We start from the raw sequence: 23,468 nt of genomic DNA on the forward strand, positions 1-23,468 counted from the left end.
ATATTGATAGTGATGAGTCCACTAGGACTCCCAGGTCCTTCTTATAAAGGATACTTTCAAGTTTCTGACCTCCCACTGTGTATTCTAATCTAAAATTTATACTTCCTTCATGTAATACTTCTCATTTGCTTACATTCAACTTCATCTTCCACAAATCTGCCCAAGCCTGTACCCAATTCTAGATTACTAGGGGGCTCTGCCCCCGGCTCGCTTCACTCACCAACCCCTGGCGTTGGGTATCCTGAAATACATTGATGTATGTATAAGATAGATCAGAGTGTAAAGGTGTAGACACACATAGGAAGTAAAGAACCCATAGCATGGCACATTACAAAGATTTATTGGAATATGTCTTCATGAACATTTGTAGTAAAGATGGTGTGTTGTCCTTGAATGAGTTTGACTTTATTAGTTCTCCATTGTTTACCGTTAGTAATATGAATAATTGCACTTACTGTTAATACGGAGTGTTTTCTGTGGTTGTACTGTTAATAATGCATCACTGTAATCTGATTCACTTTTGCTGTATAGTTTGGATGTGTGAGGATGACGTATGTTCAATACGGAGCGTTCGTTTATTCTTATTACAGTTTGGACGTGTGAGGATGAGGTACGTTTAAAATGGAGCGTTCGTTTATTCTTATTACGCGTTGTAGGCTCCTTTGGCTTTCGTACTAACTCGCGCCTTCCGTACTATTATGCTGTGTATGGTGGACCTTTGTGGACTCCGTACTTTTTCCCGTTTCACTCTGGGGCGGGGGGATGAATCCTCTTTTTTGTGTGGCTGTGTCGTTACCTATGGGCGCGTTGCTTCATTTCTTATTTACGTTAGTTGAGCTCCTTTGTTTTTGAGCCGTGACGCATTGTAGGCGCTTATTTACGTTAGTTGAGCTAATATTATACCTCCGGTGCTGTGTGTGTGTTTCATGTGGTAGTCGTTGTAGGCGCATGCGCCCTCCGTGCTATCTCGGGTTTGACTATGCTGTGTTTTGTGGACGTTTGGGGACGCCGTACTCTCTCTGGTTTGATTGTGGGGCGGGACGCCGAAGCCTGTTGTGTTTGTTTTGTCTGTGAGTACTCATATTATTGTATTACTGCAATGTGATTCACATATGCTGTGGAGTCCGTATCTCTGGGGCGTCTGTAACATCTCGGGGGTCTGCCTGCGGTGTGTTAGACGCGCGTTGTAGGCGCATGCACCTTCTGTACTATGTCGGGTTTGACTATGCTGTGTAGTGTGAACGGTTAGGGTTCCGTATTGTCTGTGCTCAGTTGAGCTCCTTCATTATTGAGCTGTGACTCTTTCATTCTCGTGTGGATCAGACTTCGCTCGCTGTCGGCGCCTGCGCACTATGTCTCCTGCGTCCATGGGCATGCCATGTACCTGCGTCCATATCCGGTTTATCATTCTCGGTTAGTAATATGGATCTGCCCTTCCATCTATTTTGGTATCATCTGCATGTTTAACCAGGGCTTGATTATATTCTTGTCCAAAATGAGCAGTGACACCAGCATTAATCCTTGAGGGACAACACTTCTAACATCACCTAATTCTGAAAAAGGTCCCCAACTCAAAGTTTGCACCCACTTACACACCATGTTCTAAATTCACACTTCTTGTAGTTTAATCACTAACCTTTCATGTGGTACCTTTTTGGAGCAGAAACCTTAACAACATTTTAAAAAATTCTAGATGAGATATTGGGACAGCTTAGCTATTAGCTAAACAAACGGGCTTGAGGTACTGAATGGTATCCTATTATTTGTCATGTTTTTTATGTTCTTATGTTTTCATCTAAACAATTCTAAAAATCAAGATAGATATCATATGGACCTCAATTCTTCATAGAAATCCAGCATATTAGTGAAACACAACCTTGTACATCTGAACCCATGCTGATTCTTTGCTAGTACTCCTCTTGTAGAAATGTGTTGCTTAATCTTTACCTTAATAATTCCTACCATTAATTTATCTGTGACACACATTTTGATTACTGGCCTATAGTTACTTGCATTAGTCCAATCACTCCTTTTATACATCCATCCATTCATCCATTTTCCAACCCGCTGAATCCGAACACAGGGTCACGGGGGTCTGCTGGAGCCAATCCCAGCCAACACAGGGCACAAGGCAGGAACCAATCCTGGGCAGGGTGCCAACCCACCACAGGACACACACAAACACACCCACACACCAAGCACACACTAGGGCCAATTTAGAATTGCCAATCCACCTAACCTGCATGTCTTTGGACTGTGGGAGGAAACCAGAGCGCCCGGAGGAAACCCACGCAGATACGGGGAGAACATGCAAACTCCACGCAGGGAGGACCCGGGAAGCGAACCCAGGTCTCCTAACTGCGAGGCAGCAGCGCTACCACTGCGCCACCCTGCCGCCCCCCCTTTTTATACAACAGGATAATATTTGCTTGCTTCCATTCTTTAAGAATTTTCCACATTGTGGAGAGATTTTTGAAGAAAATATGTCCTAAGGGTTTATATACAGTACTAGTTGTCCCCAGCGGCTTCGCCCGCTTTGTAGTAAAACTGGACAAACTTTAAAAATCAATAAAAAAAATTTTAAAAATGTAATCATTTGTATTGAGAATAATTTATATTGATAGCTGTTGTATCCATGGGCCTCTTGATATGCAACGTTTTTGGTTTTTCTATCAGGGCAAAAATATAAAAAGTTGGCAAGGTATTTGTGGCCAAGTGGAAGGTAGGTACGCTTCAATTCAAATGCTGGCAGTGTACCTGATCATGTTCAGCTCTGATGGCAGAGCATCCCCCATGTGGGGAGAAGAGCATTTGGCTGTGATATCTCTGCCAATGAACAGCTACCCTCTAAAACCACGGTTTTCAAACTTTTTTGAACAAGTACCACTAAACTGAAGTACCACTGTCAATGAATCGTTAATTTATGCCGGTGTTGTTTTGAAGAAAAAGTCACTATAATCACTATAATGACTATAATTATGACGTTAAAGTGATATTAAACTAATTAAGGAAATGGGTACCCGCGCTAATAAAAGCCGGCTTGGAGTCTTCCACGCATTTACAGTAGTATACTTATACTATATATGATTATATGCAACATATTGGCATTCCAGCAACATCAATTCGTGGAAAATAAAGGACCACACGAGTACCACTTGTCATGACTTGAAGCACCACCAGTGGTACGCGTACCACAGTTTGAAAACCGTGGCTCTAAAACACATGTAGCTGTGATCTCTCTCTCAAAAACATCAAATCTTACTCTTTAACAATCTCTGGATGATAATGTCTGCTGTACAAACAGGTATCTCTAGCTAAGCAGATGTAAGTTGCACTCCAACACGTGGCGAGAGGTGACTCAAACGGAGGCTGGCACATGAATAAGGAGGACCCCACCCCAAGGACCCCCCCCCCCATGCAGCCACTCTCTTGGATTCACGCAAATACATTGCTACTGCAAGCAAACTATGATACTTAGCAGGATGACAGAAGTCACCAAATTAACCAGAATGTTCAAGCAAATTATAGAAAAATCCTGATCTAAATCCATTAAGTAGTTCTCCAGTGAAAAGCAGACAGACATTGGATTCTATTGGGTTTTATATAGAGAGATATACTCTCTATCCTCCTCAGGCACTAGAGAATAAATATTATCTGGTCGTGGTGATTTGTTAGATCTCAACATATCTAATCCTAGCTGCACTTCTCCCTCTACAATTTCACTAAGCACATCCTTAGTAGTCTGTGTCACTTTTGGGAGGTTGTCAACTTCATCTCACATATAAACTTATTAAAGTGCAAGTTCAAAGCATTTGCTATGCCACTGTGTGCATATTGTAGCTCACCTTTACCATTCTAAATACTCTTCATCTTCCCCCTACTGTTGTTTTACTATTGAAAGAATTTCTTTGGGTCGTCTTCCACCTTTTCTGCAATATAAAGGAGCAGGCATAGAATTTCCTCCATAAGAACCCAACTCATGGACAAAAATAATGGCACAGGGTGAAAGAGTCACTTTTATTGAGTTGTCCTCAGATGTAGCTTTTATACAGACTGATAAATGAGTTTTATTCCCACTGGGCTAAGGAGTCAAATCAGAACAGAGAAGGGATGATGCCATCTCAGTGAGAACCTAAAGTGAGCACCCATTACCTGAAGGAGCATCAATTACCTAACAATTCCTTGTAATCTCTTCATTTCTCTATGCATTTGAATGAGAAGTTCATCTCATGCCTAAAAGACTGACATTACTGGGCACACATCACCTAGCATTGTGGGCCACCCAGTACTCCCAGATGATATGATTATCTCCACTGCTGATTAAAGCCTTGTGTCCTACACCAGCTGTAGATCATGTAGAAGAAAATTTTTTTTTATTAGCATAAAAATAACAAATTAACATAAAGAGACATAAAAAGTAATTAAAAGCTTCTAAAACATTAGATTAAGCATAAATTAGAATGTTAAGAAAATAAGATAGGTCAAGTAAATAGTTAACTAAAAAATCAGTCATTTTGCATTATTTTTTAAGCTTACAGCAGAATTGCTAGTGTGGGAAAGAACAGAAAAAGAACAAAAATGATGTGTAGAAACCAGCTTAGAACAGGATAAGAAGATTGAGAACACCTGTGTCCAAGGATAGGAAGCTAAAGGAACGATACCACAGAGAAAAGATGGCTCTGGTAGGCACATAAAGAAACCAGCTGGATTGATGAATCAGCAGAAAGGCAACAAAAGGCTTTTGCTGTAAGCAAGGTCACACTGATGTAATGTGTGAAAGAAACATTAGTAAATTCAGACATTAGCAATGAATATAGAAGAATATATTAGAAATTAACTTTAGAATAGAAATTAAGGCAAACCAAGCATGCCAAACAGATGATTAAATAAAGGCACATGCCATAGTTCACTTTAAATTAAAGCTTAAGCTTCAGGCCACCATTATAAAAAAGTTTGGAAGGCTTAGGAAAGAAAATGACATAAGAAAAGCCCAAAGATGGTAAGAGGAAGCCATCTGCCCAGCCTTAGACCAATAAAAAATGAGCAAAACAGAAACTGGAGAGAAACAATGGACAGTAAAGCCAGCAGCAGAATGAGCTAATTGAACGAGGTCAAAGTGATAAGAAAATGATATATAAGTTTTGGGTTTTGAACTGTTCGGGGCTCAGCTCAATTTGGCCATATTGGGTTGAGTTCTTGGTTATTTTATTGCAATAAAACTATAGACTCTGTATGCCTATCCATTGAGTCCTAATAGCCTTCATTTCAGGTAAAAAGCCTTCTGATGATAAATTTTTTGCCACGACAATTGCTCTCCCTTACCTCTAAGTGCTTTGACAATCACCGGCACTGACAGGTCAGCTTGAACCACCTGTGCCATGCAGGTGGGTCCATATCGCCCACTTTGAAGGTACTCCAAATCCTGCACGCTGCATTCTGTGGGAATTTCCCATTCAGTTATGGACAGGTCCTTGGTAGGCAGTGGCTTCTCTGTTAAGATGTTTGCTGATGGAGCTAGAAAGTAATAAATAATAATCTGTGAAAAACACTGGGATGAAGTTAGAAAAAGCTCACTAAAGCTGTAAAGGCACACTCTGGTGTAGTGGCCACCAACTCTCATAAAAACCTGTGCCAAGAAGTTTTCTGGGTGAACCCTGAAGGTATGCAACCCTTGTGGTGATTGAAAATGCACCATGGGCACCACATATGGATGAGTTTCTTGAGATGCAAGTTCAGCTGTGGGTTGCTCTCTTCTTACGTATGAGTTTTGAAGTAAGTGGGACAATTAATGAAATGAAGCAAACATGGACAATCCATACTCAAGGCAGTGCTCACTATTTCTCTAAAAAATTTTCAGTTGTCATCATACAAGGAAAGAAAACAAACTTCAGGACAAACAGTTTCCAAAGCAAAGCAAATTAGAAGTATTTTGAAACTATTAAAGGACACAAAGTATGTCCAGTTTCCACATGTTTGATGTTACTAGTTTGAGGATATCTATTATTCTTTTCCTTTGCCACAGCTGGTGGAGGCTACGGAGGTGCGAGTGGCTCCAACCAAAGGGGCACGAAACCTTGGAGGGGGTGCCGGTAGGAGTGAGGAGCACTGCCTGTGTGAGGCACGACAGGACACCAGGTGGTGGTGTCAAGATAGATAGATAGATACATAGATAGATACTTTATTAATCCCAATGGGAAATTCACATTCTCCAGCAGCAGCATACTGATACAATAAATAATATTAAATTAAAGAAAGATAATAATGCAGGTGAAAAACAGACAATAACTTTGTATAATGTTAAATGTTAACGTTTCCCCCCCCCCCAAAGGATGGAATTGAAGAGTCGCATAGTTTGGGGGAGGAACGATCTCCTCAATCTGTCTGTGGAGCAGGACAGTGACAGCAGTCTGTCGCTGAAGCTGCTCTTCTGTCTGGAGATGATACCGTTTAGTGGATGCAGTGGATTCTCCATAATTGATAGGAGCCTGCTTAGCGCCCTTCGCTTTGCCACAGATGTTAAACTGTCCAGCTCCATGCCAACAATAGAGCCTGCCTTCCTCACCAGTTTGTCCAGGCGTGAGGCGTCTTTCCTCTTAATGCTGCCTCCCCAGCACACCACTGCGTAGAAGGGGGCGTTTGCCACAACTGTCTGATAGAACATCTGCAGCATCTTATTGTAGATGTTGATGGACGCCAGCCTTCTAAGGAAGTATAGTCGACTCTGTCCTTTCCTGCACAGCGCATCAGTATTGGCAGTCCAGTCTAATTTATCATCCAGCTGCACTCCAAGATATTTATAAGTCTGCACCATCTGCACACAGTCACCTTTGATGATCGCGGGGTCTATGAGGGGTCTGGGCCTCCTAAAATCCACCACTAGCTCCTTGGTTTTGCTGGTGTTCAGTTGTAGGTGGTTTGAGTCGCACCATTTAACAAAGTCATTGATAAGGTCCCTATACTCCTCCTCCAGCCCATTCCTGATGCAGCCCACGATAGCAGTGTCATCAGCGAACTTTTGCACGTGGCAGGACTCCGACTTGTATTGGAAGTCCGATGTATATAGGCTGAACAGGACCGGAGAAAGTACAGTCCCTTGTGGCGCTCCTGTGTTGCTGACCACAATGTCAGACGTGCAGTTCCCAAGACGCACATACTGAGGTCTGTCTTTAAGATAGTCTCCGCCCCTGTTTCTGTATGTGTTGCAGACCGGACCTTGGACGAGCAGTAGGACCCACTTCGGGGATGAGCTGCCCTCGCGGGATGAGTCACTCCGACCAACAGGTCTTCGCTGGCAGTGGGGCAGTGTCGCAGTGTCGATAGGTGGCGACCTATGTCTGTTCGTTGGCTTGAGTCAGGAGGTTGAGAGACAAGGTCTGGGAAGAGACGAGGATGCGGCCTCTTTTATAATCACCCGGATGTGTTCCAGGTGCTTCCCGACAATCTTCCACCGGCACTCCCCAGTGTGGCAAAAGTGCTGGCTGCGCACCCAGAAGCACTCCGGGTGTCCCCGCTCCTCTTCCTCCCAGCACTTCCGGGTGTGGCAGAAGTGCTGAGGTCCAGGGCTCCAAAGGCACTGAGGCGCCCCCTGACGGTGACCATGGGCCCCTATAGAGTTGAGCGTCAAAGCTCTGTACCCGTGGTCCCCATAGGTACCAGGGCGGTCGCCCCCATGTGGTCTGGGGAAGGCGTAAGCCCTCTTCCGGTCCTCCAGGGCGTCCTGACCAGGTCGCCCCCCCCAGCCACCTGCAACACCTTCTTTTTTGTAGCCTGGTTGCCATTTCCACATGAGTGAAGCTGTGTCACCATAGCAGGACTGTGTGAGCCTTGAATGTGGCAACGCAGCTTTGATTTTTGCCTTCTGCCAGTGGCTTGTAGGTTTCCTGCATTTTGGTTATCCTGACAATTTGTTTGGACATGCAAAAGTGCCCAAGAATTATTGGAGTGCAGCAAAACAAGGAGATAATGAAGCAGCAAAAACACAGACATGAAAGTGTCGAAATGTTTAACAACAATTAGGTCAAAAACCAGTAAAGAAACAGATCTTACAGCCTTTTTGAATTATAGATCTAATAAGAAATTTGTTTTCCTGTTTTATCAGCACTTGATTAGTGTAGTCATTTTTCTCAACAGGATTGTTATGAGAAAGTAGAATACGGGCAAGGCAGCCCATCATAGACTAACTCAAGTCAGAGTAGCAGTTTGGCTTGACTTCTTTCTTTCCTTTGAGACCTTCTACTGTTCTCATTTAACATTTATGCATTTTTATTTACTACTAAGAGTGGTAATAGAATAATTAAAAATATTTGCTATCTCTTTCCCTGTGTGTACCTTCAGCATCTTTCAGAGTCGGGAGGCTTGGGTGATGGATTCCCCAATGTGAGCGTCCTGGCCTTTGGGGAACCCAAGTCTCGGTCTGGAGAGTGCGGAACCGAAGCCAGGGATCGGGAAGCCTCCAGACCAGATGAGCGGAGAGAGATGGTCAGCTGCTGGTAGGGCGACTCTTGTGTTGCGGGACCCAGATGGGAGAAGCAGGGGAGCCGCCAGGTAAAGAAGACACCAGGCTTTGTGTTAAGGACTGCTTCCAGTTGTTGGTTTTTTAAAGAGTTTTTCTATTGTGTTTTAACCTCCACTTCTCTCGTTTTATTGGGATTATTTATTTATGGAAATTAATGCACTGCACTTTATTTATTTGAACACTTGTTTTGTTGTTGATTTTAATAAAAGCACTTGGCACTTTTTTACACCATCCCCTTGCTCCATTTGTTGTGCCTCACTGCCGAGCTCATCGGTAACATTACCAACGGTGTCGGGTTCAAAAGAGGTCCCTGAAGCTGCATGGGAGCATGGAGTAGAACCCGCATCGTCACATACAGCCAGGGCAAAAGGTAAACTTTTTTAATTGAATCATTTTGTTGTTTTCTTAATATAACTTTGTGTATTGTGTTATTAATTCAGTTTCTGCTTTTTCTCTTTCTGTGTTTTATTTATTTGGTATTGTGTTGCTTTTTTTAGTTATTCCATCATTTTGTATTATGTTAAATCTTATGTATTAATTTTCATTTTTATGCTCATCTGTCCTTTCTCCTGTATTAAAGCCGAAGGAGGTGGTGCCACCTGATTAGGATTATTATTAGGATCTCATACCTTGTACAGAAGATGTCTTCTTCATCATCACCTTGCATGTCTTTGACAATATAAATGCCACTATGACCAGCGTAGAACCGCACAGTAAAGAAGGAATGCTGATCATGGCTTCCTGCATTTCATCTGTGTGAAGAGAAAAGCAAAGAAAGAGCAGAGATACAGTAAGCAAAAGGCAACAGACACTACACACTGTGTTGCTCTCAGCCTTACGGTAGCAAAACCATTTCTGGTGAAACTGTTTAAAGATAGTGAGCATATATTTAATGTTCAAAATTGGGGTAAAGTTCAGAGGAAAATGAGCTTTTGAAGTCCATGAGGAACTGTACAGTCAAAGGCAGCCTAAATTTATACTGTCCAGAGAAAAAGCGACTCTCAACTTTAACAGAAAGGATGTTCATACATGTGTCCAGCAAGGAGCTTTCGCTCCATTTTCAGTGCTGGGCGATACACCATGAAATGTGTTTTTCAGTGCTGCTTCAAACTGTGACAATATAACCTCAACACCAAAAACAATCCCAACACAAGTAAAAATTTTATTATTTAGAGTGGTAAAATTCTGTGCTGCACAATTTTTTAATGTGTACTAAGATATCCCTTAACATTGCACTGACCCAAGCAGTTGTTCCACACAATTTCCAGTATTATCTTATTGTGCCAGCTGGTAAAAAGTCAAATACAGCTGCATTAATTATAATAATTATTTGCATTTATATAGCACTTTTCTCACTATTCAAAGCGCTCAGCAATTGCAGGTTAAGGGCCTTGCTGAAGGGCCCAAAAGAGAAGAGTCCCTTTTTGGCATTTATGGGATTCGAACCGGCAACCTTCCGATTGTCAGTGCAGATCTCTAGCCTCGCATTGAATAAGTTCTGCCTGGTGGTACTTACATCAGTTTCCATGAAATGGCTAGAGAAACTGGTTTTAAAATTTATGGACTCTGATACAGTGGTGTGAAAAACTATTTGCCCCCTTCCTGATTTCTTATTCTTTTGCATGTTTGTCACACAAAATGTTTCTGATCATCAAACACATTTAACCATTAGTCAAATATAACACAAGTAAACACAAAATGCAGTTTTTAAATGATGGTTTTTATTATTTAGGGAGAAAAAAAATCCAAACCTACATGGCCCTGTGTGAAAAAGTAATTGCCCCCTTGTTAAAAAATAACCTAACTGTGGTGTATCACACCTGAGTTCAATTTCCGTAGCCACCCCCAGGCCTGATTACTGCCACACCTGTTTCAATCAAGAAATCACTTAAATAGGAGCTGCCTGACACAGAGAAGTAGACCAAAAGCACCTCAAAAGCTAGACATCATGCCAAGATCCAAAGAAATTCGGGAACAAATGAGAACAGAAGTAATTGAGATCTATCAGTCTGGTAAAGGTTATAAAGCCATTTCTAAAGCTTTGGGACTCCAGCGAACCACAGTGAGAGCCATTATCCACAAATGGCAAAAACATGGAACAGTGGTGAACCTTCCCAGGAGTGGCCGGCCGACCAAAATTACCCCAAGAGCGCAGAGACGACTCATCCGAGAGGTCACAAAAGACCCCAGGACAACGTCTAAAGAACTGCAGGCCTCACTTGCCTCAATTAAGGTCAGTGTTCACGACTCCACCATAAGAAAGAGACTGGGCAAAAACGGCCTGCATGGCAGATTTCCAAGACGCAAACCACTGTTGAGCAAAAAGAGCATTAGGGCTCGTCTCAATTTTGCTAAGAAACATCTCAATGATTGCCAAGACTTTTGGGAAAATACCTTGTGGACTGATGAGTCAAAAGTTGAACTTTTTGGAAGGCAAATGTCCCGTTACATCTGGCGTAAAAGGAACACAGCATTTCAGAAAAAGAACATCATACCAACAGTAAAATATGGTGGTGGTAGTGTGATGGTCTGGGGTTGTTTTGCTGCTTCAGGACCTGGAAGGCTTGCTGTGATAGATGGAACCATGAATTCTACTGTCTACCAAAAAATCCTGAAGGAGAATGTCCGGCCATCTGTTCGTCAACTCAAGCTGAAGCGATTTTGGGTGCTGCAACAGGACAATGACCCAAAACACACCAGCAAATCCACCTCTGAATGGCTGAAGAAAAACAAAATGAAGACTTTGGAGTGGCCTAGTCAAAGTCCTGACCTGAATCCAATTGAGATGCTATGGCATGACCTTAAAAAGGCGGTTCATGCTAGAAAACCCTCAAATAAAGCTGAATTACAACAATTTTGCAAAGATGAGTGGGCCAAAATTCCTCCAGAGCGCTGTAAAAGACTCATTGCAAGTTATCGCAAACGCTTGATTGCAGTTATTGCTACTAAGGGTGGCCCAACCAGTTATTAGGTTCAGGGGGCAATTACTTTTTCACACAGGGCCATGTAGGTTTGGATTTTTTTTTCTCCCTAAATAATAAAAAACACCATTTACAAACTGCATTTTGTGTTTACTTGTGTTATATTTGACTAATGGTTAAATGTGTTTGATGATCAGAAACATTTTGTGTGACAAACATGCAAAAGAATAAGAAATCAGGAAGGGGGCAAATAGTTTTTCACACCACTGTATGTCCTACCGGTCCCTTTTGTCCTGTGAGACTCTGGAGGCAGCTAATAGGTACCGACAGGCCAAGTGGAATGCGGCTTCGGTGGTTGCTGAGGCAAAAACTCGGGCATGGGAGGAGTTTGGGGAGGCCATGGAGAACGACTTTCGGACGGCTTTGAGGAGATGCTGGTCCACCGTCCGGCGTCTCAGGAGAGGGAAGCAGTGCAGTGTCAACACTGTATATGGTGGGGATGGTGCGCTGCTGACCTCAACTCGGGACGTTGTGGGTCGGTGGGGGGAGTACTTTGAAGACCTCCTCAATCCCACTAACATGCCTTCCAATGAGGAAGCAGAGCCTGGGTACTCGGAGGTGAGCTAACCCATCTCTGGGACTGAGGTCACCGGGGTGGTCAAAAAACTCCTTGGTGGCAGGGCCCCGGGGGTGGATGAGATATGCCCGGAGTTCCTCAAGGCTCTGGATGTTGTAGGCCTGTCTTGGTTAACACGTCTCTGCAACATCGCATGGACATCAGGGACAGTGCCTCTGGATTGGCAGACTGGGGTGGTGGTCCCCCTCTTTAAGAAGGGGGACCGGAGGGTGTGTTCCAACTACAGAGGGATCACACTCCTCAGCCTCCCTGGAAAAGTCTATTCGGGGGTTCTGGAGAGGAGGGTCCGTCGGATAGTCGAACCTCGGATTCAGGAGGAACAGTGTGGTTTTCGTCCTGGTCGTGGAACAGTGGACCAGCTCTACACCCTTAGCAGAGTCCTGGAGGGTGCGTGGTGAGTTTGCCCAACCAGTCTACATGTGTTTTGTGGACTTGGAAAAGGTGTTCGACCATGTCCCTTGGGGAATTCTGTGGGGGGGTGCTCCGGGAGTATGGGGTACCGGATCCCTTGATAACCTGTGCAACCAGTGTCAGAGCTTGGTCCGCATTGCCGGCAGTAAGTCGAACCCGTTTCCAGTGAGAGTTGGACTCCGCCAGGGCTGCCCTTTGTCACTGATTCTGTTCATAACTTTTATGGACAGAATTTCTATGCGCAGCCAGGGCGTTGAGAGGGTCCGGTTTGGTGGACTCAGGATTGGGTCACTACTGTTTGCAGATGATGTTGTCCTGTTTGCTTAATCAGGCCGTGATCTTCAGCTCTCTCTGGATCGGTTTGCAGCTGAGTGTGAAGCGACTGGGATGGGAATCAGCACCTCCAAATCCGAGACCATGGTCCTCAGCTGGAAAAGGGTGGAGTGCCCTCTCAGGGTTGTTAGCGAGATCCTGTCTCAAGTGGAGGAGTTCATGTATCTTGGGATCTTGTTCACGAGTGAGGGAAGAATGGAGCATGAGATCGACAGGCGGATCGGTGCGGCGTCCACAGTGATGTGGGCTCTGCATCGGTCTGTTGTGGTGAAAAAAGAGCTGAGCCGTAAGGCAAAGCTCTCAATTTACCAGTCAATCTATGTTCCTACCCTCACCTATGGTCATGAGTTATGGGTAGTGACTGAAAGAATGAGATCGCGAATACAAGTAGCTGAAATGAGTTTCCTCCACAGGGTGTCTGAGCTTTCCCTTAAAGATAGGGTGAGAAGCTCAGTCATCCGGGAGGGGCTCAGAGTAGAGCTGCTGCTCCTCTGCATCGAGAGGAGTCAGATGAGGTGGCTCGGGCATCTGATCAGGATGCCTCCTGGACGCCTCCCTGGTGAGGTGTTCCGGGCACGTCCAACTGGGAGGAGGCACCGGGGAAGACCTCGGGATTCTCCCGGAAGAGCTAGAAGAAGTGGCCGGGGAGAGGGAAGTCTGGGCATCTCTGCTCAAGCTGCTGCCCCAGCGACCCGACCTCGGATAAGCAGAAGAGGATGGATGGATGTATGGACTCTGATATTCCACAAAGTTTTCTTCCTCTGCAGTTCACCTACTTCCCAAATAGGTCAGTAGATGATGTGGTGGTCCTTGCCCTTCACTTTGCCCTGAAGCATCTGAACAACAGGAATGCATATATGCATATGCTTTTGCTAGATTATAGTCCAGCCTTTACAATCTTTCAGCACACAAAACCGATGGGAAAAAATGTCAAACCTTGGATTGCCTACATCCACCTGTAACTAGATCTTAGACTTTTTAACTGACAGATCACAGGTGGGCAATAAAGTGTTGTTTGAATTTCAAATTAGTACTGGTATTCCTCAGGGCTATAGTCAGAGCCAGAAACTTTTTCCCCCTTTACAAATATGATTGTAGATCAACTCAGAAACACAACTTTATTTTTACATTTGTAGATGATACCACTATACTGAGATTTACTAGCAACAGAAATGAGACCTTATACTGACAATTGGTAGACACCATTACTCTCTATGGTCAAGGAGGATGATCTTGTTCTGAACAGAGACACAGATGAAAGAGCCCATCTTTGATTTCAGGAAGTGAGCTTCTCCCAAACGAACACTCCGCATTAAAGGCATTGAAGTGGAGCAGGTGGGTCTCCAACAAATTGAGTTGGTTTATAAACAGCATGATACACAAAACAACACATTAACTCATAAAGATAATATTAAAAAAACAAATTACTTTTAAACTTAAAAGTTGCCAGAACAAAAAATGAACACCCCATATAACATGCACTGGATATTAGGAAGAAACAATTCCAGCAAAGTCACACCTGTTTATATTACAGAGTGAAAGATCAAAAACACGCATAAATACGTCCGGTTGATCCTAAATGTTGTCTGATTGCATAAACTCCAAATAACCCAACCTTTAAGAACCCAAAGAAGACTATAAGTTACACAGTCAACAACTGAATGGCCCATTAAGGAGTCAAATTCTGTTAGCCTCAATTGCCTTACCAGTACGTTTGGGATCATTATCTTGTTGTAGGATGAAGCGCCATCCAATATGTTTGAAGGCATTTACTGGAACTTTAGAACCTCAGAATTAATTGTGTGGCTGCCATCAGAAGTCACATCATCAATGAATAGAAGTGTGCCAGCACCTGTGGCAGCCATACATGCCCAAGTCATAACACCCCCACCACCATGTTTAATAGGTGAAGTGGTCTGCTTTGGATCTTGGACAGTTCCTTTTCATCTCCACACTTTGCTCTTACCATCACTCTGATACACATTCATCTTTGTCTCATCTGTCCACAAGACCTTTCTCCAGAATTCTGCAGTCTATTTTAAGTTCTTTTTGACAAACTGTAATTTGGCCATCCAGTTTTTTGGGCTAACTAGTGGTCTGCATCTTGCAGTGTGGCATCTGCGTTCCTGTTCATGAAAATCTTCCTCGGACAGTCATCTCTGACACATTCTTATCTGCCTCCTGAAGACTGTTCTGATCTCTTGGACGGGCGTTTTTGACTTTTTCTTTACCGTGGTGAGGATTCTTCTGTCATCAGCAGTGGAGGTCTCCCTTGGCCTACCAGACCCTTTGCAATTACTGAGCTCACCAGTGTGTTCTTTCTTCTTTTTAATACTCCAGACAGCTGATTTAAGTCATTCTACGGTTTTACCGATGTCTCTAATTGTTTTATTCTTGTGTTTCAGCCTCTTATTGGTTTCTTTGACTTTCATTGGCACAGCTCTAGTCCTCATGTTGAACAATGGCAACTACAGACTCCAAAGGGTACAAGCAAGCTGAGGATATTTTATGAAATAATGAAATCCACCGGAGGAATCATAAACACTTACAGTATGACACCAATTGTCCCAAACATTATGGTGCCCAGAATTGGGGGAACCAGGTAGAAAATGTGTTGTCATTTCTACATAGTGGGACCAAAATGTATGCAAATCCCCTTAAATTAAAGTTCGCCATGTGCACGTTAATCATATCTGAATTGTTTGATTTGTAATTGTAAACACAATACTTACATGAAAATGGGTATATAAATGTAATGTATGTATTAAAATGACCACACTCATGAAAGCAAGCAAAGTCTCTTAATTAGAAAAAAAATAAATACAGTATATTAAAAAGGTAGTGATGGTGACCTGCCTAGCCTCCACCCTACTCTAACATACACTCTCTGATCTAAAATTTCTAAACTTTATCCCCACTTTTTTCTTCTTCACTGGACAGGGGTACAATTTCTTTAATGGAAATGTTTCGCAGAAGCGCACAAAAATAATCACAGTAATAATCACCCATCAATGAATTCCGAAAGACAGCTGAAGCTTATTTTCCATAAAGCTATGTCTACATCTATACCTTGCATTCCATCAGCCTGAGGATCTGCTGGTATTTTGTATTTAATTGTCCTTTGTCTGCCATCAGAGAGTTACTTACACATGTCAATAGACATCAATGACAGGGATACCCACTATCACCCAGACGCGGCTCTGTGTGACAGTCTGGGTTGGCTCTATGCTCCTTGGTTGTTTCTGGGAGCCTCTTGAACCCGGAGCCATTGATAGTTGTAATCTGCGATGAGCCAGGCAAATGAGGACACACACAGGTAGCAAGAAGTTGGTGCAAAGTGTTCAGTGCTTTTATTAAAAACCAAACAGAACTGTCTCAAAGTGAAGTGCAAAAGATCTTCTTCATTAAATAAATAAATAAATCCATATAAATCAAAATGTCAAATTGAAGTTAAAAATAAGCAATAAATAATTCCATTAAAACAAGGTTAAAATCCCAGGCAGGTTTCTTCAATTAACAATCACAAGCCCCAATGCCTCTTCCTAAAATTTGGCACCTCCTCAGCTTTATCCCTTCAAGACCTTGCAGCACGACGAAATGCCCGCCAATCGGTGTAGTCATCCACTAAATCTTGGGTTCAGGGTCCTACTGCCAGTCCACAGGATCATGTCCCCCGCGGCATCTGTAAGGGAGGCGCCCCTACTTCCCTTCATTGCTCTAAGGAGTGAGTGCCCATTCCCCAGCCCCATTTGCTTTACCAGGACATGCTCCCGAACATATGCCTCCACTCCTTACAACCATCCTGCCTCTCTGTTCTCTCTTAACCTCCGATCTCTTTCTCTCTCATTCTCTCTTCTCCTTTCCATTTTTGATCTGATCCCCTTTGGATCTTCATTCTTGTTCTCCCCCTTTCTACCATGCAGGCTCCTTGCATAGTGCCCAATTGGGTACAGGTGCTATCCTCATATGCTGTTAGATCAGCTCAAATGAAGGTATCAGAGGTACTCACTGGTCACTTTGCCACACTATCTGTGGAACATCCTTAGTGATTGCAAAATACTGTAAATATCAACAGTTTAAAATATTTAAATTAACTTCTCAATGATATCATTTATCTTGACTTTCAGAAAGCACTTGATAAGGAGCCACATGAGAGGTTAAGCACCAAACTAAAAGAAGTGGGAGTTCAGAGTAATGTTTTTAGATGGGTGCAGAATTGGCCCAGGCACAGGAAGCAGAGGGTGATGGTGTGAGGAACCTCATCAGAATTGGCTGATGTTAAGAGTGGTGACCAGCAGGGGGCAGTGCTAGGGCCTCTGCTGTCTCTAATTTATATAAATGAGTTTGACAGGAATATAAGTAACAAGTTGGTTAAGTTTGCTGATGATACCAAAATAGGTGGATTAGCATACAAGCTTGGGCAGATTTGTAGCAGATGAAATTTAATGTCAGTAAATGTAAAGTATTACACATAGGAAGTAAAAATGTTAAGTCTGAATACACAATGGCAGTCAGAAAATCAAGAGTACACCTTATGAGAAGGATTTAGGAGTTATAGTGGACTCTAAGCTATCGACTTCCCAAAAGTGTTCAGAAGCCATTAAGAAGGCAAACAGAATATTAGGTTACTAGCAAAATACCCGCGCTTCGCAGCAGAGAAGTAGTGTGTTAAAGAGGTTATGAAAAAAAAAAAAAGGAAACATTTTAAAAATAACGTAACATGATTGTCAATGTAATTGTGTTGTCATTGTTATGAGTGTTGCTGTCTTTTATATATATAATATACACACACACACATATAAACATATATATACATATACATATATATATACATATCTACATATACACATATCTACATATACATACGTATATACACATATACACATCAACATAAACATATATATACATATACAAATTTACATATCTACATATATATATATATAGACATACATATATACATACATACATTCACATATATATATATATACTGTATATAAACATATGTACTTATTGGCTCCTGTATTTAGGATATAGCAGGTTGGATAATGGACGGATGGACATCTGTATGCATAGCCCTATTTGCCCGTTTTCGTTTTTTTTCTTTGTTCAGTAATATTTCCGTAAACCCGGAGCTTGTCAGTTCAAATCCTGGTACTGACACCACTGTGTGACCCTGAGGAAGTCACTTCACCTGCCTGTGCTGCAAAAAACAAAAGTAATGTAACAAATTGTACCTCAGATGTTGTAAGTTGGTGGAATAAAGGCATAAGTAAAATAGATAAATATGTATTATACACATAGGAACTATTCATTTATTTTCAGTTAAGTCATCTGCAGCAAACTTTTATAAATGAGGGTTTCTGATTTTTAGATAGTGCAAACTGTTTCTTGTTCATTGACGTTTTCTCTTGGAGAGCTTTTTTCATTTCATTGAAAATGAAAGCAGCAGCTGCCAAAATATGTAGCTTTCTTATTAATTTTTCAACATTGTGTAAAATAAATGTATAAAGTAACATAAAAGGTTTAAATACTGGTTATTCTTTTACACTAAAATATTACTAAAGAGATACAAAAAAAGTAAAATGGATATGTTCTTTTTCTTTAAGGAGATTAAATATTACTGAAGAAAGAAAAAAAAAAATTAAACAGCCAAATGGGGCTATGCATATGAACTTAAAAGGTTTAAATAAAACAGAAATATATATTTTATTTTTACTTGCTTAACTTGTGGAGGGTGTATCCTGTAGCAAAGCCCTAACTTTTTTCGTGAAAGCCCGTTTCAGTAAATAAGTGTTAAAAACAGGTGTAAAGATATTGACAATAAGCTACGCAAACCCAGGAAGACATGGAATCGTTTAAATCAAGTATCATTACATCTTCCTTTCTTAAAGAGAAGTAAGGCAGTACTTATAAGCTTACATATTTAAATATAGACATACATATATATATATACATATATATCTGAAGCCGTGCAAGCACACTCTTGAGAATGCAACGTATAGTTGTACAGAAGAAAAGCAATCTTGCCTCAAATGAATGGCAACCTTTTGTAGGTCTATGAACTTAATTTAAACTTTAGGTTTACGCGGTGCTTTCTTTCCGAAGTACCTGCACTGAATATGTCTGTATGTGTCAGTCGGTCAAATCCACGCGCTTCGCACCGGCAAAGTACCGCTTTTAAATTTTTATTAAGAAGAAAATAAAACGTTTTTAAATTGAGGGAAAATATACTAATAACAGTTTGTTAAGGATCTGTTTTTTTGTGAAGCTGCCTTTACTCCAGTGATCACTTCGACCTGACTTGGTGGCCAAGTATAAGCGTTACCTCGTAGGTAACCACCCATACAATCAGATTGTGAATCAGACTACGAATGCCGTGAATGTAATTACACACTCACTGCACTTGCTTACGGTAATCGAACCTCGGACGTCAGCGCTAGAGGGGCTTAGCAGCGGTGAAGTATTGCTTTTAAATTTTAATTAAGAACAAAAGAAAACCTCAGAGCTTCGATTCCCGAAAGGGAGTGAAGTGAGTGTCCGGTTACCTACCAGGAAACGCTTATGGTTGGACAGCAAGTGACGTAACATCAGCCACGGTGCCTTCAGTTGTGAGAAGCAGATCATAGAATGATTGAAAATAGTTTTGCATTTACCTTTTTAGTAAAAGGCGAGCTTTTAAGCCTGAGAAATCACCCCGTAAATGCACACGTTTAATTGCACATGTGTAAATATGTATGGTTACACAGTATTAAAAGACAGTGAACAACGTCAGTTACCTATGTTCCCGCGTTTGATAAAAGGCGAGCTTTTAAGCCTGAGAAATCACCCCGTAAATGCACACGTTTAATTGCACATGTGTTAATATGTATGCTTACACAGTATTAAAAGACAGTCAAAAATTAACGTCATTTACCTTCGTTCCCGCGTTTGACTCGTGCTGTAAATCTCTTCCTTGTTTTTAGTTCACGTGATTACGTAGGAGGCGTGATGACGCGATACGTGACTCCGCCTCCTCCATTAGAGTATATGGACAAAAAAAATGTTCCAGTTATGACCATTACGCGTAGAATTTCGAAATGAAACCTGCCTAACTTTTGTAAGTAAGCTGTAAGGAATGAGCCTGCCAAATTTCAGCCTTCCACCTACACGGGAAGTTCGAGAATTAGTGATCAGTCAGTCAGTCAGTCAGTCAGTCAGTCAGTTAGTGAGTCAGTGAGGGCTTTGCCTTTTATTAATATGTATAGATATAGCACCCTGATGTGTGGAGTACAAGTCACAGGAGTTAACGCTCAACCTTTATAATGCACTGGTGAGGCTTCATCTGGAGTATTGTGTGCAGTTTTGATCTTCAGGCTACAAAAAGGACATAGCAGCACTAGAAAAGGTCCAGAGAAGAGTGACTAGGCTGATTCCAGAGCTACAGGGGTTGAATTATGAGGAAAGATTAAAAGAGCTGAGCCTTTACAGATTAAGCAAAAGATTAAGAGGTGACATGATTGAAGTGTTTAAAATTATGAAGGGAATTAGTAGAGTGGATCGAGACTGTTATTTTAAAATGAGTTCATCAAGAACATGGGGACACAGTTGGAAACTTTTTAAGGGTAAAATTCGCTCAAACATTAGGAAGTTTATTTTTTTATACAAAGAACGATAGACACTTGGAATAAGTGACCAAGTAGTGTGGTAGACAGTAGGACTTTAGGGCCTTTCAAAACTCGACTTGATGTTTTTTTAGAAGAAATAAGTGGATAGGACTGGCGAGCTTTGTGGGGCTGTATGGCCTGTTCTCATCTAGAGTGCTCTAATGTTCTGATGTTCTAAATACAATCCTAAAAATGCATTAATGCATTTAAACTTGAAAGAGATATCATCTCAAGTGTAAACTTTTATATTCTAAATGCTGAAAGAAGTCTCATGACGTGAAGTTAACATATTTTGTGTCTGCCACCACAGATAGCACAAGAGGTAGCCAGTTTAAGAAGCAGTGATTAGTGATTAACAGGTTTGTGTTAATTATAGCCCTTCACTGTATAAAGGTACGGTCAAATATTAACCAGAGTTTGCAGTCACCGGAGAGTGACTGGCATATAACTGTTTATTAAATGCCAATCAACTGCTCAGCTATCCATCTAACTCACTTGTTTAGTTCAGTGCAAATCCTGACAGGAAGCGGCAAGGCATGAAACAGCTCCGGACACGGTAGTGGTCCAACACACGGCACACTTACTCCCACACCCAGGTCAACACTGTGAACAAATGTTAAAGGAATACTCCATAATAAAATTTCAGATTGAACCAGATCCAGTAGTGACCAACTCTGGACAAAGGCAAGTGATGTGAAAAACATCCATGGAAAAACCCATACTGCATAATCCACATGTCCACTATCCATTCATGTTCTCAGAACATGCAAAATACAAGTATTTTTTATTTTGCTGAAATACTATTAAATTGTTTATGACACACATTTCTTAACCTAAAGTGCAATTGTTTTGTTAATAAATGTTTGATTCTTGTGAAACTTGTCTTTATACAAGCCAGACTTTAACAGTTTACCTATCCCTTGTGAGACATTTTGATATACGTATGTAGGACCTTGCTTGTATTTTAAACTTTTAAAGCCTGCTCCCTATTTTAGGGGCCTGCTTTTGCTGAAGCTAGCAGGTAGTATTTGGGGCCTGGCTAAGTCAACATGAACCTTTTCTAGGGCAGCTCAGTGAAGATCCCGGTGGGCTTTACAGGTCTTTTGGAGGCCTGATACAACATTACACTACATGTTTGCCACTTCATTACTCACCCTAAAACACAGGCATGCATCACTTAACATCCACGGTACATTCTGTGAAATAGGACTTGTGATAAAGGCACTATATAGCACCCGACCTGGCACAGACTGACATAGAGGCACGTGTAAAAAACACAAAGACTTTTATTTTTCTTCAGCTGGAGGGCACGTCTTCCCCGTGAACCCCACAGCCACAACCCAATCCCAAAAAACACTTAACTCCAAACAACAAACACGCTTCCTCTGGCACCACCACTCCTCCCAGGCAACCTCGTCCTCTTCCTCTCGATTCTGGCCCCGAGTGGTGGTTACCAGCCCTTTTTATAGCCCACCCGGAAGTGCTCCAGGTACTTGATCACCTACTTCTGATTGCACTTCTGGGCGGGGCTGTAGAGTTGTCCAGTCTGACTCAGGGACACAATGCAGCACCCCCTGGCGGCCACCCAAGATCCCAACAGGGCTGTGGAGAACTCCATCTCCCATTGAGCCCTGCGGGAAACTGAGGCACCATCGTCAGCCAGGGAGGCTGCCACCAAGCGTCCCGGGGGAGGTATTGAGCAGTCCATGATTGCTCCCCCGGAACATGTGTAGCTGGGCATGGGACCTGGCCGCCCGCCACAGGCCTTATGTGATTTGGACATTGTGCAGACTCTATATTATATACAGTACTTTGCAAAACTATATGGAATACTGTAGGGTACTTGAATTGACTAAATAGCCAACATACTGTTCACTTACAGTCTGGTGTTTCAGCTGGTGGGAGCCACGGTAATATTTTTGAATAGAGAGATAACTCAGGCGGCACGGTGGTAGTGGTTTGCTTCCCGGGTCCTCCCTGCATGGAGTTTGCATGTTCTCCCTGAGTCTGCGTGGATTTCCTCCCACAGTCCAAAGACATGCAGGTTAGGTGCATTGGCAATTCTAAATTGTCCCTAGTGTGTGCTTGGTGTGTGTGTGTGTGTGGGCCCTGCGGTGGGCTGGTGCCCTGCCCGGGTTTTGTTTCCTGGCTCCAGCAGACCCCCGTGACCCTGTAGTTAGGATATAGCGGGTTGAGTAATGGATGGATGGATGGAGATAACTCTACACTCTCCAAATGCACACAATGCTTAAGATTGGAGGCTGCTTCCTGCAAGTCGAAGTATACATTGTTACATGGTAAACATTGATATTTGTAAGTAGAGAAAGTACAGTACAGTACATACATAAGCCAGTAATAAGCCAGTCCTTTATAACGACTATCAAGACATACCTGTATGTATTATAAGTTACATATGTACTGTGTCATTATATACTCTGAAAAATAATGTCTCTTTAATGACATTTTATGGTTCTTTAATGGGTTGTGGGGTTCCTCATACAGCCACCACTTCACGATGCACCATGCCATTCTGGGGAGGGTTCTCTGCATGTGAAGTTGGTTCTTTGTTCTTTGAGAAGTTTCTAATATGTAGAAAAAATATTTACAATCTTTAATGTATGGCAGGCTGCCTAGCAGGACACTAACATATTAAGAAAACCGGCAGACTTAGGCTGTATTATTGTATGCAACAAGAGACCTTTTAAAATAATGAGCCATTGGTATTTCATAAATTTGTTACCATCTATTCATGGTTATTCACTATATGGAGCCTGTTGCAGATCTTAATAAGTAAAAGGTTCTTTCTGGAACCTCCATGTCGGCAGGTCTTTTGGGAGCCAAATATGGTTCTCCTTTGGCATCATTTTGAAGCACCACACTGGCACATTTATTTTTAAGAGTATATGCCTATCAGCACATTCGCTTTCTATACAAGAGTCATGGGATACATGTGTTGTGTGAGGAAGGCTGTTGTGTTTGCTACATCCGATCATTTCTGCTACATCCCG

The 23,468-nt window shown here is 42.1% G+C and overlaps 1 protein-coding gene across 1 annotated transcript in view; it reads right to left on the bottom strand.

Annotated features, from left to right (window-relative positions):
* The window catches only part of si:ch73-206d17.1 (tyrosine-protein kinase STYK1), a 52,161-nt gene that overhangs the window by 18,370 nt on the left and 10,323 nt on the right, over nucleotides 1-23,468 (bottom strand). The window contains exons 3-4 of the mRNA XM_028807731.2: nucleotides 9,145-9,267; nucleotides 5,323-5,514 (exon numbers count right to left, since the gene is read on the bottom strand). Of these exons, the coding sequence (XP_028663564.2) occupies nucleotides 5,323-5,514; nucleotides 9,145-9,267 (315 nt within the window). The remainder of the gene's footprint in view (nucleotides 1-5,322; nucleotides 5,515-9,144; nucleotides 9,268-23,468) is intronic.

The sequence above is a fragment of the Erpetoichthys calabaricus genome, chromosome 8 (assembly GCF_900747795.2).
Source record: "Erpetoichthys calabaricus chromosome 8, fErpCal1.3, whole genome shotgun sequence".
NCBI lineage: Eukaryota > Metazoa > Chordata > Cladistia > Polypteriformes > Polypteridae > Erpetoichthys > Erpetoichthys calabaricus.